This window comes from Bubalus bubalis, chromosome 11 (assembly GCF_019923935.1).
Source record: "Bubalus bubalis isolate 160015118507 breed Murrah chromosome 11, NDDB_SH_1, whole genome shotgun sequence".
NCBI classification, from domain to species: domain Eukaryota; kingdom Metazoa; phylum Chordata; class Mammalia; order Artiodactyla; family Bovidae; genus Bubalus; species Bubalus bubalis.
In genome coordinates, this window is record NC_059167.1 from 33,524,202 (window position 1) to 33,538,431 (window position 14,230).

The 14,230-nt window shown below is 38.8% G+C and overlaps 1 protein-coding gene across 3 annotated transcripts in view; it reads left to right on the forward strand.

The window, feature by feature from the left end:
* Positions 1-788: 788 nt before the first annotated feature.
* Positions 789-14,230, forward strand: part of CCDC198 (coiled-coil domain containing 198) — a 33,017-nt gene continuing 19,575 nt past the window's right edge. For all 3 annotated transcript variants that reach the window (XM_045162058.1, XM_044924931.2, XM_006055687.4), the window contains exons 1-2: positions 789-1,011; positions 4,043-4,125. In XM_045162058.1, coding sequence (XP_045017993.1) covers positions 789-1,011; positions 4,043-4,125 — 306 coding nt within the window. The remainder of the gene's footprint in view (positions 1,012-4,042; positions 4,126-14,230) is intronic.

Sequence of the window (14,230 nt, forward strand, 5' to 3'; positions counted from 1 at the left end):
CACATTTATCTTCAGTCTTTTTTTTTTTTTCAATTTTTTTTAAACAAAACAAATAGGCTATCTTTGAGTTTGCTTTTTTGTCATCATTGTTGTTGTTTCTAATATATCTTTGTCTTTTGCTTGAACTATTTATTCAAGAAGTTTGTCCCCTCATTCCCAGGATTAAAGTGCTATTGTCTCCCTACCCTTCTGTAATGTATTCATCTCCTTCAAAGGCAATTCAAATTATTGACAGAAAAATCATTTTAGTTATTCTGCTGTTTCTTATTTGGAAGATAAATTCTTCAATTAAAGTTAAGGATTAACAAAGCCCTAGGTGATTAGCTCCCAACATTTCCAAAGGTGACTTAGCTCTTCTCAGTTGGTAATTCTTACAGATGATAGCTAAAGGTATGCACAATGAAAGGGTCAAATTGAGGTTCTCTGAACCTCTGCTCTCTATTTCTGTTAATGGCCTTCCTGGTGTTAGAGATTTGTTTAATGATCAATAGTGGTTTCTCTTCCTACCACTGAGTGTTTCAGAAAGTAGCATAACCAAATCAATGTTTAACTGGATTCTTTGGGTCTGAAATGGCCAAGTAGGAGTTGAAGGGAAGTCTCCATAGAAACCAACCTCCCAGGAAGTTGCCAAAGGGTTAGTGTGAAGTGAAATAAAGCCACACAGATGTCACGAAGGGAAGAAATACTTTGAAGCTGGGCTAACTTCAGAAGTTCCTTGATTAAAATAAGCCACTTTAAAGGCCCCAAACCACCAACCTCATGGTTTTATGGAGTGTCTTTAATGTGAAATGGGCCTGAGTCACTCTAAACCTCACCCAAGGGTGACCAAGGTAGTACCTTTGCAAAACAAAGACGAAGAGACTCCCTTGGCTGGCTCTGTGGACTTTGCATTCACTCAGAATCTGGAAGAAAACAGTTTATATTCATTTGCAAGACTGCAGGACCGGAATAAAGCTTTAGAAGGGCAGTTGCCGCCTCTACGAGAGACCTGGTATGGAAGATATTCTGAAGGTAAATGTAAAACCCAGCAAGAAGTTTGTGGGTGTGGGCAAAGGAGAGCTACTGATAGATTAACCTGTCTACCTCTATAATCTATGAAGTTTCTTAATTGTTGAAATATAAAGGAACATTTGTCAACAGGAGGTAATGTTTGTCTATTTTAAGTAATCTGGACACGTTAGAATAGGTGTGTGAACTAGGAACTAAGGGCTTTTCATCATTCCACACGAGAAGGAAATAATCATTTTGTGTCAGCTTGGTTTATAGTCCTTTTGATATTTATACCTAGCTTTGCCAGGCAATTAAAATTCTTTTCCAATAGACCTTAGATGTGACAAATACTGTTTCATTCCACTTAAATGAGATGACTATGAGTCAAATTTATAGTCAGAAAGTACATTGGTAGATGCTAGGGGCCAGGGGGCGGAGAAGGCAATGGCAACCCACTCCAGTACTCTTGCCTGGAAAATCCCATGGACGGAGGGGCCTGGTGGGCTGCAGTCCATGGGGTCGCTAAGAGTCGGACACGACTGAGCAACTTCACTTTCACTTTTCACTTTCACGCATTGGAGAAGGAAATGGCAACCCACTCCAGTGTTCTTGCCTGGAGAATCCCAGGGACAGGGGAGCCTGGTGGGCTGCCGTCTATGGGGTCGCACAGAGTCGGACACGACTGAAGTGACTTAGCAGCAGCAGGGGCCAGGAGGAGAGGTGGGAATGGGGAATTAGTGTTTAATGGGGACCGAGTTTCAGTTTAGGAAAGTGAAAAGTTTGGGAGATGGATGATGGTGAGAGTTGCACAACAATGTGAATGTACTGAACTGCATAAATATGGTTTGTATAAATATAGTTAAATATGATTAAAAGAGTATGTTTTATATTATGTGACTTTTACCACAATAAAAAAATTAAACCAATTCCACAGATAAAAATGTGATTATGATAATCATGCATTTCAGTTGGATTTTAAATGTAAATCAATCTCTCCAGTGCCATTTCATGCATCAGGCTTTGTTGTTTTGAAAGCAGTACTATAGAAGTGAATCCATTCTGATGTGCATTTGGAAACCACTCCAAACTGAACTCATTTACTGCAGTACAGATGAGTGGATGGGGCACCCTCTCCCCAACCCCTGATTCTTCATGATCATCTGCAGAACTCAGAGAATTTTTCCCATTATGATTGGAAGATCCAAGCCAGAAGGGGCTATAAATTCTCCTGTGGCATTTTACAAGATATAAAATATTTTATGACAATCATGATGATACTTAAACAGATGATACTTAGACATTCTAACCTGGGAAGAGATACATGCATATATACATATGTATATGTGATATATATACACACATACACACATATGTACATTTTTTTTTTCTTTTCTTCACATTCTGTATTATTAACACAAGTAAGTTCCCATTATTGGCCAGGATATATATATTCTGTGTGTGTGTATATATATATGCATTCCTTTTCAGTACCTAGTAAGTCTTAGATCTAGACCGAGTACTAGTACTAGGTAGGTATCTAGACCTAGTACCTAGATCTAGAATGATCTTCATGGCTACTTTCTATAGAACTGATAACCTTTGACTGGTTCTATATAGCCTTTTGTTGTTGTTGTTTGACTTTCTAAGCATGTTAGTAGGAATATTCCTCTTAGACTCATTGAATAATTCATTTTTTATCTAAACCTTCCATCTAGAGTTTTAAGATTTTGATAACCAAAGGGTAAAAGCTGATTCTAATGTGCTAGAGTCTAACTTGGAAATGTTCTTATTTTTGAAATTGCAAAATCACATTAATAATAAATAACAATGGGATGGCAAGCATTCTGAACACTATTTCAAGAGACCCACATTCTAACCCCAGCTTCACCAAATACCAAATAGTATGACTTTAGGCAAGTTGCTTCATCAATTTTCTTCACCTGTAAATCAAAGGTAAAAGTAACACATACCTATACCACTTCAGGAGAAGCAAATTAAATAATAGGGTGATATTACCCAAATCATAGCATAAAAATAAGGTGTAGTCACATTGCTGAAATATACTTTGCTGAAAATATTTACATTTTAAAATCCAACATGTTTTGGGTCTTGCTTGATATCCTGGTATTCTTGAAAGAAAAGAAGGTCATAGAGATATTCTTCAGGTGATCATTCAAATGTTTTAAGGATAGAAACACATAATTGCCCAGGAATTTTTCCATTTAAAATGCAAAGTGGGACTACAGGATAGTCTGCACAACAATCTCAACATCAGAATGCATCCAGATTGTTATGAGGAAAGGACAAGGAGGTCATTCACGTAGCACTGGGTATGGTAGTAGTCCCAAGGGCCCAGGCTAATCAAACTGAAAAATGAAATCCACATGGATCTCTTGAGCTTCTCTGTTTCCTAATGAGCTTCTCTGGTTCTTTAACACTGTAGCCCTGGGTTATTTCATCAAGAAGAATATTGATATTGTATTAGAGTGGCAACTTGTGGGAATTCATTTCCCTACTTGCAGTGGGGGAGTGGATTATTTAATTGGGAACATTCAATGATAAGCATTGCATATTCCTATTACACACTCAAGTTCCATTTCTTTATCACCTCTCTAATACCTATCCATCTATTAATCTATTATACCTGAAAAGAGAACTTATTTTCACTTCTTAAAGTTATGTTTTTTTTCTGATTTCTATTTATTTGGGAGGGATTTCATAAAATTAAAACAAATCAATGTTTCTATTTTCCATGTCTGAATAACATTTCTAGTCAATACATTGTTAAATGTGCAATTATTCCTTTAAATATTAATCGCAGAGGAAATGAGGAAAGCAGAAATTAAATCCTGAGTCTAGGCTAATATTCTATCATTTGCCATTATGTGGGCCCCTGCTTTATATTTTTCGTCTTCACATTCAGCCTATTGGTTAGATACACAGAACTGAAGATACAAAATGGCGTTAACAAAGTTTAATAACCAATGATGAATTTAATGTCATAGGAAATTGCTTTTAATGGTTTGTTTTTGTTTCTCTCCAACCCTTCAAGGGCCTAGGGCCATGTATTTTGACTTCCCACTGGAACAGCAAGAAACAAGTATTATTAAAAGGCATCCACCCAGAAGACTTCAAGTAAGATGCATTTAAAAGGCTTCATAAGGAATTTCTTGGATTTAATGGTAATATCCCTTTTTAACTATAATCATATAAGAGGGATATTGACAATGACTAAGCTAATGAGAATGATGGTGTTATTAAAGAGAATGCTGTCAATGTAAACCACATTTCTTTAGGATTTCCTTTTGTAATGATTTCACTTTTAAGACCACCACCAATGGAAGCAGGTATAGTAGCAAAGATATAGGTATGAAGGGACACAAAGGATCTGAATCTTGCACTCATTAATTGAATGACTGTGGGGCAATCATGGTAACATATAACAGTAACAACTAGTATAACTAATTACCACCTATACAAGTCTGTTACACTCTAAGCAACAATGATCTTGTCATTCATTTAATTTTCATACCCCTCAATGAGAAAGGAAGGATTATCCTTGTTTTATACATGTGCTTCAGAGAGTTAAGTAACTTGCCCAAGGACAGCAGGGGCCACATATCAACCAGGACTCCAAAGCCTGTGCTCTTAACCATTGGCATAGATGATCTCTACAGTCCTTCTATCCCTAACCTTTCATCATTCGAAATGTTTAGTTAACGAAATTGAGAACACTGAATTTAAGGCTTCCTAGGTGGAGAAAGCAATGGCACCCCACTCTAGTACTTTTGCCTGGAAAATCCCATGGACAGAGAAGCCTGGTAGGCTGCAGTCCATGGGGTCTCTAGAGTCGGACACGACTGAGCGACTTCACTTTCACTTCTCACTTTCATGCATTGGAGAAGGAAATGGCAACCCACTCCAGTACTCTTGCCTGGAGAATCCCATGGACGGAGGAGCCTGGTAGGCTGCAGTCCATGGGGTCGCAAAGAGCTGGACACGACTGAGTGACTTCACTTTCACTTTTCACTTTCATGCATTGGAGAAGGAAATGGCAACCCACTCCAGCGTTCTTGCCTGGAGAATCTCAAGGATGGCGGAGGCTGTGGGCTGCCATTTATGGGGTCGCGCAGAGTTGGAACAACTGAAGCGACTTAGCAGCAGCAGCAGGTGGCACTAGCGGTAAAGAACCTACCTACCAATGCAGGAGATGTAAGAGACATAGGTTAGATCCCTGGGTCCAAAAGATCCCCTGGGAGAGGGCATGGCAACCCACTCCAGTATTCTTGCCTGGAGAATCCCATGGACAGAGGAAGCTGGCGGATTATAGTCCATAGGGTCACAAAGAGTCAGACAAGACTAAAGTGACTTTAACACACTGATTTCAAGGCAGCAAAGCAGGAGTTTTAAATGCATCACCTTAATAAATATTTAATGAAATCCCTGTAGAGACCTATAAATTTTAAGAACCCTCATCCTAGAAGGGGAAAGAGATCCATCTGAATGGGTCCTCTGAAGTGAGCATCAGCTAAAAGGAGGGTTTGGAGCTCTCTTGTGAGCAGAATCTATCACTGATATTTGAAAAATGGAATTGGAATCACACCCCACCTGCTACACAACTCAGTCAGGTCTCTGGACTAATCCTAGGGGTATCTAAGCTCATTTGTTGGGGATTATTTCTATTTAAGTTGGTTTTTATTTACCTGTCTTCTCCAGAAGCTCACAATCATTATTTGAGTGATTATATCTTTTGGTTACCAAAAAAGGAGGATCTTTTCCCAAAATATTAGAAACCTAAAAATATTGTTTAGTCAATGGAAAATAAAGTGCAATTCTATCAAGTTCATATATAATTTTTAACATTTTGAGCCTATCTCTACCTAAAGTGCCAATTTTAAAACTTACATTTTGTTTTTAAATCATTATAAATCAAAGGCTTCCTTTCAAAGAAGCTCATTTTACATGTTCCTGTGAAGCCTCTAAGCTGAATAACTCAAAAAGAAGATTATTACTATAAACAGTGAAAAACATTTGTGTAGGAGTTTATAGTCCACAGAGTCCTTTTTTATATCTATCAACCATAAATAAGCTCAAGTCAGGCTTTGACCTTCTCAAGTCAATCAAACTCAAAAAGAGAAATTTGGTATTTCAGAGTCAAAGACTGCATCCCCATATCCCAACCAACCACCTTAAAAATGAAGAATCAAAACAAATTATTTGAGCATACAAACTACATTCAGTCTTATATCTTAAGTCACTAACACAGTATGTATCCCTTGAAAGTTTATGAATAAATGAATTAATGGACAGATGAATGAATGAAACCCATTATCCTGGTGAGACTTCCCAGGTCGCATTAGTGGTGAAGAACCTGCCTGTGAATGCAGGAGACAGAGATGCGGGTTCAACCCTGGGTTGGGAAGATGCCCTGGAGATGGAAATGGCAACCCACTCCAGTAGTCTTATCTGGAGAGCCCCAGGGACAGTCTACAGTTCATAGGGTTGCAAAGAGTCAGATATAACTCAAGTGAATTAGCACACACAGCACATCCCTACTGGGGGAAAAAAAAAAAAAGTGATCTCCCTACAATTTCATATCTGTAGCATCACTGTACTGGAAGTCAAATGGACCAGCCAAAGCAACCAATGTGATAATTTATAATGATATAGGAGTTTTTTTTAATGAACTCAAAAGTTGGGAGGCACCTAGACTTCAGGGAAGAGCTGTGTCTCAGAACCTTCAAGGCAGAAGAACTCGCTCTCTGTGCATCTGCTTTCTCTCTCCTTGCCGGTTGACTTTCTCTAGTCCTCAAGACTATTTGGTGAAATTTGGACACATTGAATTTGCATCTCATAATTCTAGTCAAACAGACAAACTAGTCTAGCCCTCTTGGCTCTAATTCCAAATCCCTGGGAGATTTTTTTAAATATTATTGGCTCAGCTTTCCTCGTGATTCTAGCTCTGTTCCAATGAGCTATGACCAAAGAATATGCTTATACAGTAGAAGTGTGAGCAGGGGAGCCTCCCTTCCTCCCACCAATTACCACTCCATGTAGATTATAGAGGCAGCTCCCAGAGAAGAGGGAAATCACTGGGAACTTGGCAGACACTCCCAAAGATATCAACTATAATTATCTTCATAAATGAGGCTCAGCACATTTTCCACCACAAATGGATTTTTGAGAGAATAATAAATGCTAGGTTCCCATGACATGCTAATTAATAGCCTAATCCCTGCCAAAGAAAATTATAAAAGTATTTTTAATTATTAAACCAAATCTAATTGCAACCTAAATAATTTGAGTTTCATATTTGGCACACTCCACTTCCTGAACATCTAATAACTCCTCAAGTAAAGAGCAGGTCTTGAACTAAGGTTCTCCAGCTTGGAGATGCTGAGATCTGAGAAGCTCTGCCAGGGAGCCCTGACTCAAATGTATCTGCCCCATGTTGAAGAGGTGATCATCACTAACCTTTCTGAGAGATTCACCTTCTTATCCAACCATCTCGGGTCCAGCCTAAAGTGGAAATGGTCCTCCACCCCTATCCCATATAGAGTTCCCTCAAAAGATCTCCTTGGATGACTCCTTCATGTCCAATAAAGTTTAGTTGCTCAGTCATGGCCAACTCTTTTTGACTCATGGACTGTGGCCAGCTAGGCTCCTCTGTCCATAGAATTCTCCAGGCAAGAATACTGGAGTGGTTGCCATTCCCTTCTCCAGGAGATCTTCCTGACTCAGGGATCAAACCTAGATCTCCTGCATCGCAGGCAGATTCTCAAAGATTTGCTTAAATCTCACTTTTCCTTTAAGGCTTACATGACAACCTATAGACAACTGCAGCTCTTACTCTTGACACTCCTGATTCCCTTGACTGTTCACCGTTTTTTTCTCTGGAGCACTTATTTCCATCTAACACACTAAGCAATTTGCTTACATATTAGGTTCATTGTGTGTTTTTTCCACCACCTCCCAACCCCTCAAATTCCACCCCAGTGCTAGAGTATAATCTTCACAGAGGCAGGGAATTTTGTCTGCTGTCTTCACTACACATCTAAGTGCCTAGAACAGTAGCTAGCACATAAATGGTGATTTATAAGTATGCATTAATCAATGTTGAAAGAATGAATGGAGAGGAGAGAAAGATGAGCATCAACCTGGATAATTCATTACACTGTTTGAGGTCTTAGACAATTTGTCACCAACTTATTCTCTCTCAACGTTTCTAATCCTTTGCCCATTTTCTATAGTCTCTTTCTTTGATAGGTGAGAGTTCTTTGTATGCTTTAGATCCAGTTCTTTGTTACTTATGTGTGTTGCAAGTATCTTCTGTCTATGGTTTGCCTTTTCATTTTGTGTGCATGTGTGTGCTTGTGTGTACACAAAGAGTTTGATGTTGTCAAATTTCTCAATCTTTATCTCTGTTTTCTATCTCATATTTTGTCAAAGAAATTTTTAAATTCCCCAAGTTCATAAAGACATTTTTATTTCTAAAATTTATAATCTTTAAATTTTCACATTTAGGTCCTAATCCATCTATTTAAGATGGATTAAATTAATTAATCCATTAAATTCAGGTGTGAAGTTGGAATCTGATCTTATGTTTTTTTCCATTTGATTAGTCTCTTGTCCCAGAACTGCTTATGGAATCATCCTTTGTGACCATTGATTTGAAATGCTACTTCTGTCATATATCTGACATCCACAGCTCAATGAGTCTGTTTCTGAGTCCTCTCTTCTGTTGAACTGGCCTATTTATGTATCCACAGGAATTCTTCTCTGTCTATGTACCTTTAAGCTAAGTCTTAATATCTAGGATGGCAAGTTCCTTTGCCTTTTTCTTCTTCAGAATTGTCTTTGCAATTTACAGTCCTTTGCTCTTCCATGTAAAGTTTGGTTCTTCCTGTCAAGTTCCACAGAAAACCTTTTCAGCATTCTGATTGGAATGCATCCATGGAATAATCTGGGGGAAATTAACCACATTTACAACATTGTTTTTTAAACCATGAACTTGGTATAAATAATTCACTCAAATTTTCTTTTAGGTCTTTCAATAATATTTCATTTCTCTACAGGGGCCTTGTGTGATGTATTTTTAGGTTTGTTTCTCTACGTCTGTATCAGGGTTCAGCCAGAGAAACAGAATCTATAAAAGGAGGTATATATCAAAAGACTTATTACAAGTTACATGATGGTTACATGATTTGGAGGATGATTGACAAGGCAAGGTTAAATCACAGGACAGGCTATCAGAAAGGGTAGGTTGGAACTGCAGGGCATCAGCTGAGGCTGCTAACCACAAGTAGAATTTCCTCTTCTTCAGGAAAACCTCAGCTTTGCTCTTAAGGCCTTCCAATTGATTGAATCAGGCCCACCCAGATTATCTAAAATAATCTTCCAAGGTTGTGTGGTAGTTTAGTCACTAAGTCATGTCCAACTCTTGTGACCCCATGGACTGTAACCCACCAGTCTCCTCTGTCCATGGGGTTCTCCAGGCTAGAATACTGGAGTGGGTTGCCATTTCCTTCTCAGGAGATCTTCCTGACCCAGGGATTGAGCCCCGGTCTCCTGCACTGCAGGAAGTTTTTTAACTGAGCTACCAGGGAAGCCCCTTAATCTTTTTTACTTAAAGTTAACTGATTATTGATTTTAATCGAATCTGCAAAAGAATTTCACAGGAGCTCCTAGATTACTGTTTGAATAACGGTACACTGTAACCTAACCAAGCTGACACATACAACTACAACTGGCCATCAAAATATCTCATTTGGTTTTTCTATCCTACTATGAATGAGGTATTTTTCCCATTTAATTTTCTAAAAGATTATTGGTGAATAAGAAAGCTAATGATTTTTATATATTAAATTTTGAGTTCCACAACTTGATGGAAATACCTTGGTAATTCTAATTGTCTATAGATTCTTCCTGATTTTCTACATAGACAATATGTTCTATAAACAAGAATAATTTTTTCTATTTCTCCCCAATTGTGCCTCATACAGATTTTCTTGACTTTTGCAATCAATAAAACTTCCCTTGCAATGCTGAACACAAGCAGTAATAATGGACATACCTTGTCTTATCCATGTCATTAATGAGACTGATTCTAAAACTAAATACATTTGCAAAAAATAGAAATTTGATAGGTGCTTGTCAGAGTCCCCAAAGGATAAAGATAGTATGTTCAAATTAGGGTAAGTCAGGGAAGTTTTCTTTACAAGTAATAGGGTTTCCCCAGTGGCTCAGCAGTAGAGAATCCACTTGCAATGCAGAAGATTCATAAGAAGTGGATTTGATTCCGGGGTCAAGAAGATCCCCTGGAGGAAGAAATAGCAACCCACTATAGTATTCTTGCCTGAAAAGTCCCATTGACTGAGGAGCCTGTCAGGCCACAGTCCATGGGGTTGCAAAGAGCTGGACATGACTGAGTGACTGAGCACTCAAAAAAACAGCATGGATAAGGGGTGTTGGAGAAGACTCTTGAGAGTCCCTCGGACTGCAAGGAGATCCAACCAGTCCATCCTAAAGGAGATCAGTCCTGGGTGTTCACTGGAAGGACTGATGTTGAAGCTGAAACTCCAATACTTTGGCCACCTGATGTGAAAAGCTGACTCATTGGAAAAGACCCTGTTGCTGGGAAAGATTAAAGGCAGGAGGAGAAGGGGACAACAGAGGATGAGATGGTTGGATGGCATCACTGACTCAATGGACATGAGTTTGGGTAAACTCCAGGAGTTGGTGATGGACATGGAGGTCCATGGGGTCTCAAAGAGTCGGACATGACTGAGCGACTGAACTGAAGGGGAACCAGAGAGGGTATTGCAATAGCCACTAGTGGCAGCTGAGAAGTGGCTATATTTAGCACAAAGGACTTCTAGAACCTAGAAAGGGAGAGTGAGGTAGAGGAAGCTGCTTTGAGAGGAGGGTGGGACACGGCCAACCCAATATAACTGCAGGGAGGGAGACAGAGGAAGAAATATCCTGACTCCATTCTCTTTCTTCTCTCAGATTTCCTACCAGGGTTCTTTAGTAGCTGACCCAACTGGAAGCCAGAAAGCAGGAGAAACTGCTTACTCTCTTACAGGCAGAGAACAGAGTAATGTGATAAGTGGATCTGAAGAAATAAATAGAAGCTATCTGGCACAATGCTTTTTACTAAATTACCAACATTTCTCTCATTTATCTTATTCCTAGTATGCTACAAGTTTTTCCCAGGGCTGAGTGTTAAATTTTACTGATGTTTTTATTAAATAATTATTAAATAACCTATTAAAATGATCCTATGGATTTTCTTTTTAACTAGTTGATCTAATATATTACACTAATAGATTTTATGATGTGAACCATGCTTGCCTTCCTGATATAAACCCTACTTGGTCATGATATATATATACACACACAGAAATACACTGCTGAATTTTATGTGCTTAGGGTTTTTATATATATTTTCATAAGTGGAGTTGTCCTATAATTTCTTTATATATTTTTCCAGTTTTTTTCCCCTCAAGGTTATACTAGTTTTATAAAATGAATTGATTATCTTTCCCTCTTTTCTGTTCTCTAAAACATTTGATTTAACATAGTTCTTATCTATTCCTTAAAAATTTAATAAAATGGGCCTGGTGTAAAATAGATAGCTAGTATTTTATATAGCACATGGAGCTCAGCTCGATGCTCTGTGAAGACCTAGAGGTAGGGTGGGAAATGGGGGTGGAAGGCCAAGAGTATGGGGATCAGATCAGATGCTCAGTCGTGTCTGACTCTTTGCGACCCCATGAATCACAGCATGCCAGGCCTGATTCAGACTTCCCTGGTGGCTTAGTGGTGAAGAATTTGCCTGCCAATGCAGGAGACGTGGGTTCAATCCCTGAGATGAGAAGATCCCCTGGCAGAGGAAATGGCAACTCACTCCAGTATGCTTGTCTGGGAAATCTCACGGACAGAGGAGCCTGGCAGGCTACAGTCCATGGGATGGCAAAGAGTCAGACATGATTGAGCGACTAAGCACATATGCATGCAAAACTGATTCACTGTTGTACAGCAGAAATTAAAATAATGTTGTATAGCATCTATACTCCAATAAAAACAAAAAACAGAATTGTGAAACCATCTTTGATCACCTGGAATTTGGTGGAGAAAGAAAGTGAAGTCGTTCATTCGTGTCCGACTCTTTGCGACCCCATGGACTGTAGCCTACCAGGCTCCTCAGTCCATGGGATTTTCCAGGCAAGAATACTGGAGTGGGTTGACGTTTCCTTCTCCAGGGCATCTTCCCCACCCAGGGATTGAAACCGGGTCGCCCACATTGTAGGCAGACGCTTTACTGTCTGAGCCACCAGGGAAGTCTAGTAACTTAAGTAGTAAAAGAATGGTTCTTAGTTGATTTGTTATCTTATTTCTTCCTGATTTAACTTTTTAAATTTATATTTCCCAGAAAACTATCCATTTCTCTAAGCTTTTGAATTTATTGTTATAAAGAATAAAAGTCTTAGCTTCTTTATATTCAACTTTTTGATAACACCTGTAAAACAAATCTGGCTTACACTTTGATACAGCCCTTAGACTGGGTAAAGAGGTGAGTACAGTTCAGTCCCTGAGTTTAAACCATGAGCCTGGCTTTACGTTTCCTCCTTATATGAAGCATTTTTTAGGTCTCTTTAGCCTATGGAAATAACTAACAGCCAACAGGAGCCCTAAATGGCTTACGAATCAGCTTCCCCCAAGTTTTCTGTTCTGCTTTCTGATCTAAAGAGGTATTTATCTTGTATTAAAGCCTGACCACATCTTTTTGGTTTATGTTTTATTTTTCATTGCCAGATATTTGAATCAAAGAATGTTACTGAAATGTGAACTCATTGCAAAGCCTTGACCAGAAATTCCGCCTTAGCCTGATGATTTCTTGCTCCTTTGGACAACTTTACCTTCCTCCTAGAAACTTAAAGAACACATTCTTAAGTCATGATACCAAACACACTTCATAGTTTCTTCCAGTTGATCCTGCCACCTTTATCTTCCTGCTAGTAAGCAGAAGCAACCATCTCAGTTTGGAACTTGTCAGCAAGCTCTGTGACTTATGCTTGATGTAATCTCCTTTCCTGAATCTCCTTGCTGACATTCCACCACTTATTATCCTGACCATTTGTTTTATTTGAGCTGAATAATCCATAAATCTTTAGACATATCATTTTTTATATCATGAATTTTAAAAAGGCATCATTCTACCAGTTCATCAGTAATTCCTCCCATTGTGTTTTCTCTGAAGATGATAAAGTGAAGCTTTATCTTGCTTTCCAGGCAAGGAAAAAGAATATTGATATGAACCCAGAATTCTGAAGCAATTTCATTTGACCAGTTTGTTGGGAGAAGCTAGCTTTCCAACACTTTTTTTTCTGCAGTGCTTCTCAGGCTAAGAGCAAATGATTTAACTGAGGGATCCTATTTGCAATGTTAGCTGCTGCCATCTAGTGCCCTTTGTGGAGAAATGGCATTCTTTAGGTTCTTTTCAAGGCCACAAAGTAATTGCCTAGGAGGAGTACTTAAAGATTACTGCTACTACAGAGCCCCGGTTTGAGTTTCCTGAGCCATGCAGCAAGTTTCCATTGGCTATCTATTTTACATATGGTAATGTAAGTTTCCACATTACTCTTTCCATACATCTCACCCTCTGCTCCCCTCTCCCCATGTCCATAAGTCTATTCTCTATTTCTGTTTCTCCACTGCTGCCCTGAAAATAAATTCTTCAGTACCATTTTTCTAGATTTCATCTATATGCATTAGAATATGGTATTTATCATTCTGACTCACTTCACTCTGATAGGTTCTAGGTTCATCCACCTCATTAGAACTGACTTGAACACATTCCTTTTTATGGCTGAGTAATATTCCATTGTGTATATGTACCACAACATCTTTATCCATTCATCTGTCAATGGACATCTAGGCTGCTTCCATGTTCTAGCTATTGTAAATAGTGCTGCAGTCAACAATGGGATACATGTGTCTTTTTCAATTTTGGTTTCCTCAGGGTATATGCCTAGGAGTGGGATTGCTGGGTCATATGGTGGTTTTATTCCTAGTTCTTTAAGGAATCTCCATGCCATCTTCCACAGCAGCTGTATCAATTTACACTCCCACCAACGCAAGAGCATTTCCTTTTCTCCACACCCTCTCTAGCATTAATTGTTTTTAGACTTTTGGATTGGGATGGGGAGGGAGATGGTAAGGGGGTTCAAAAGGGAGG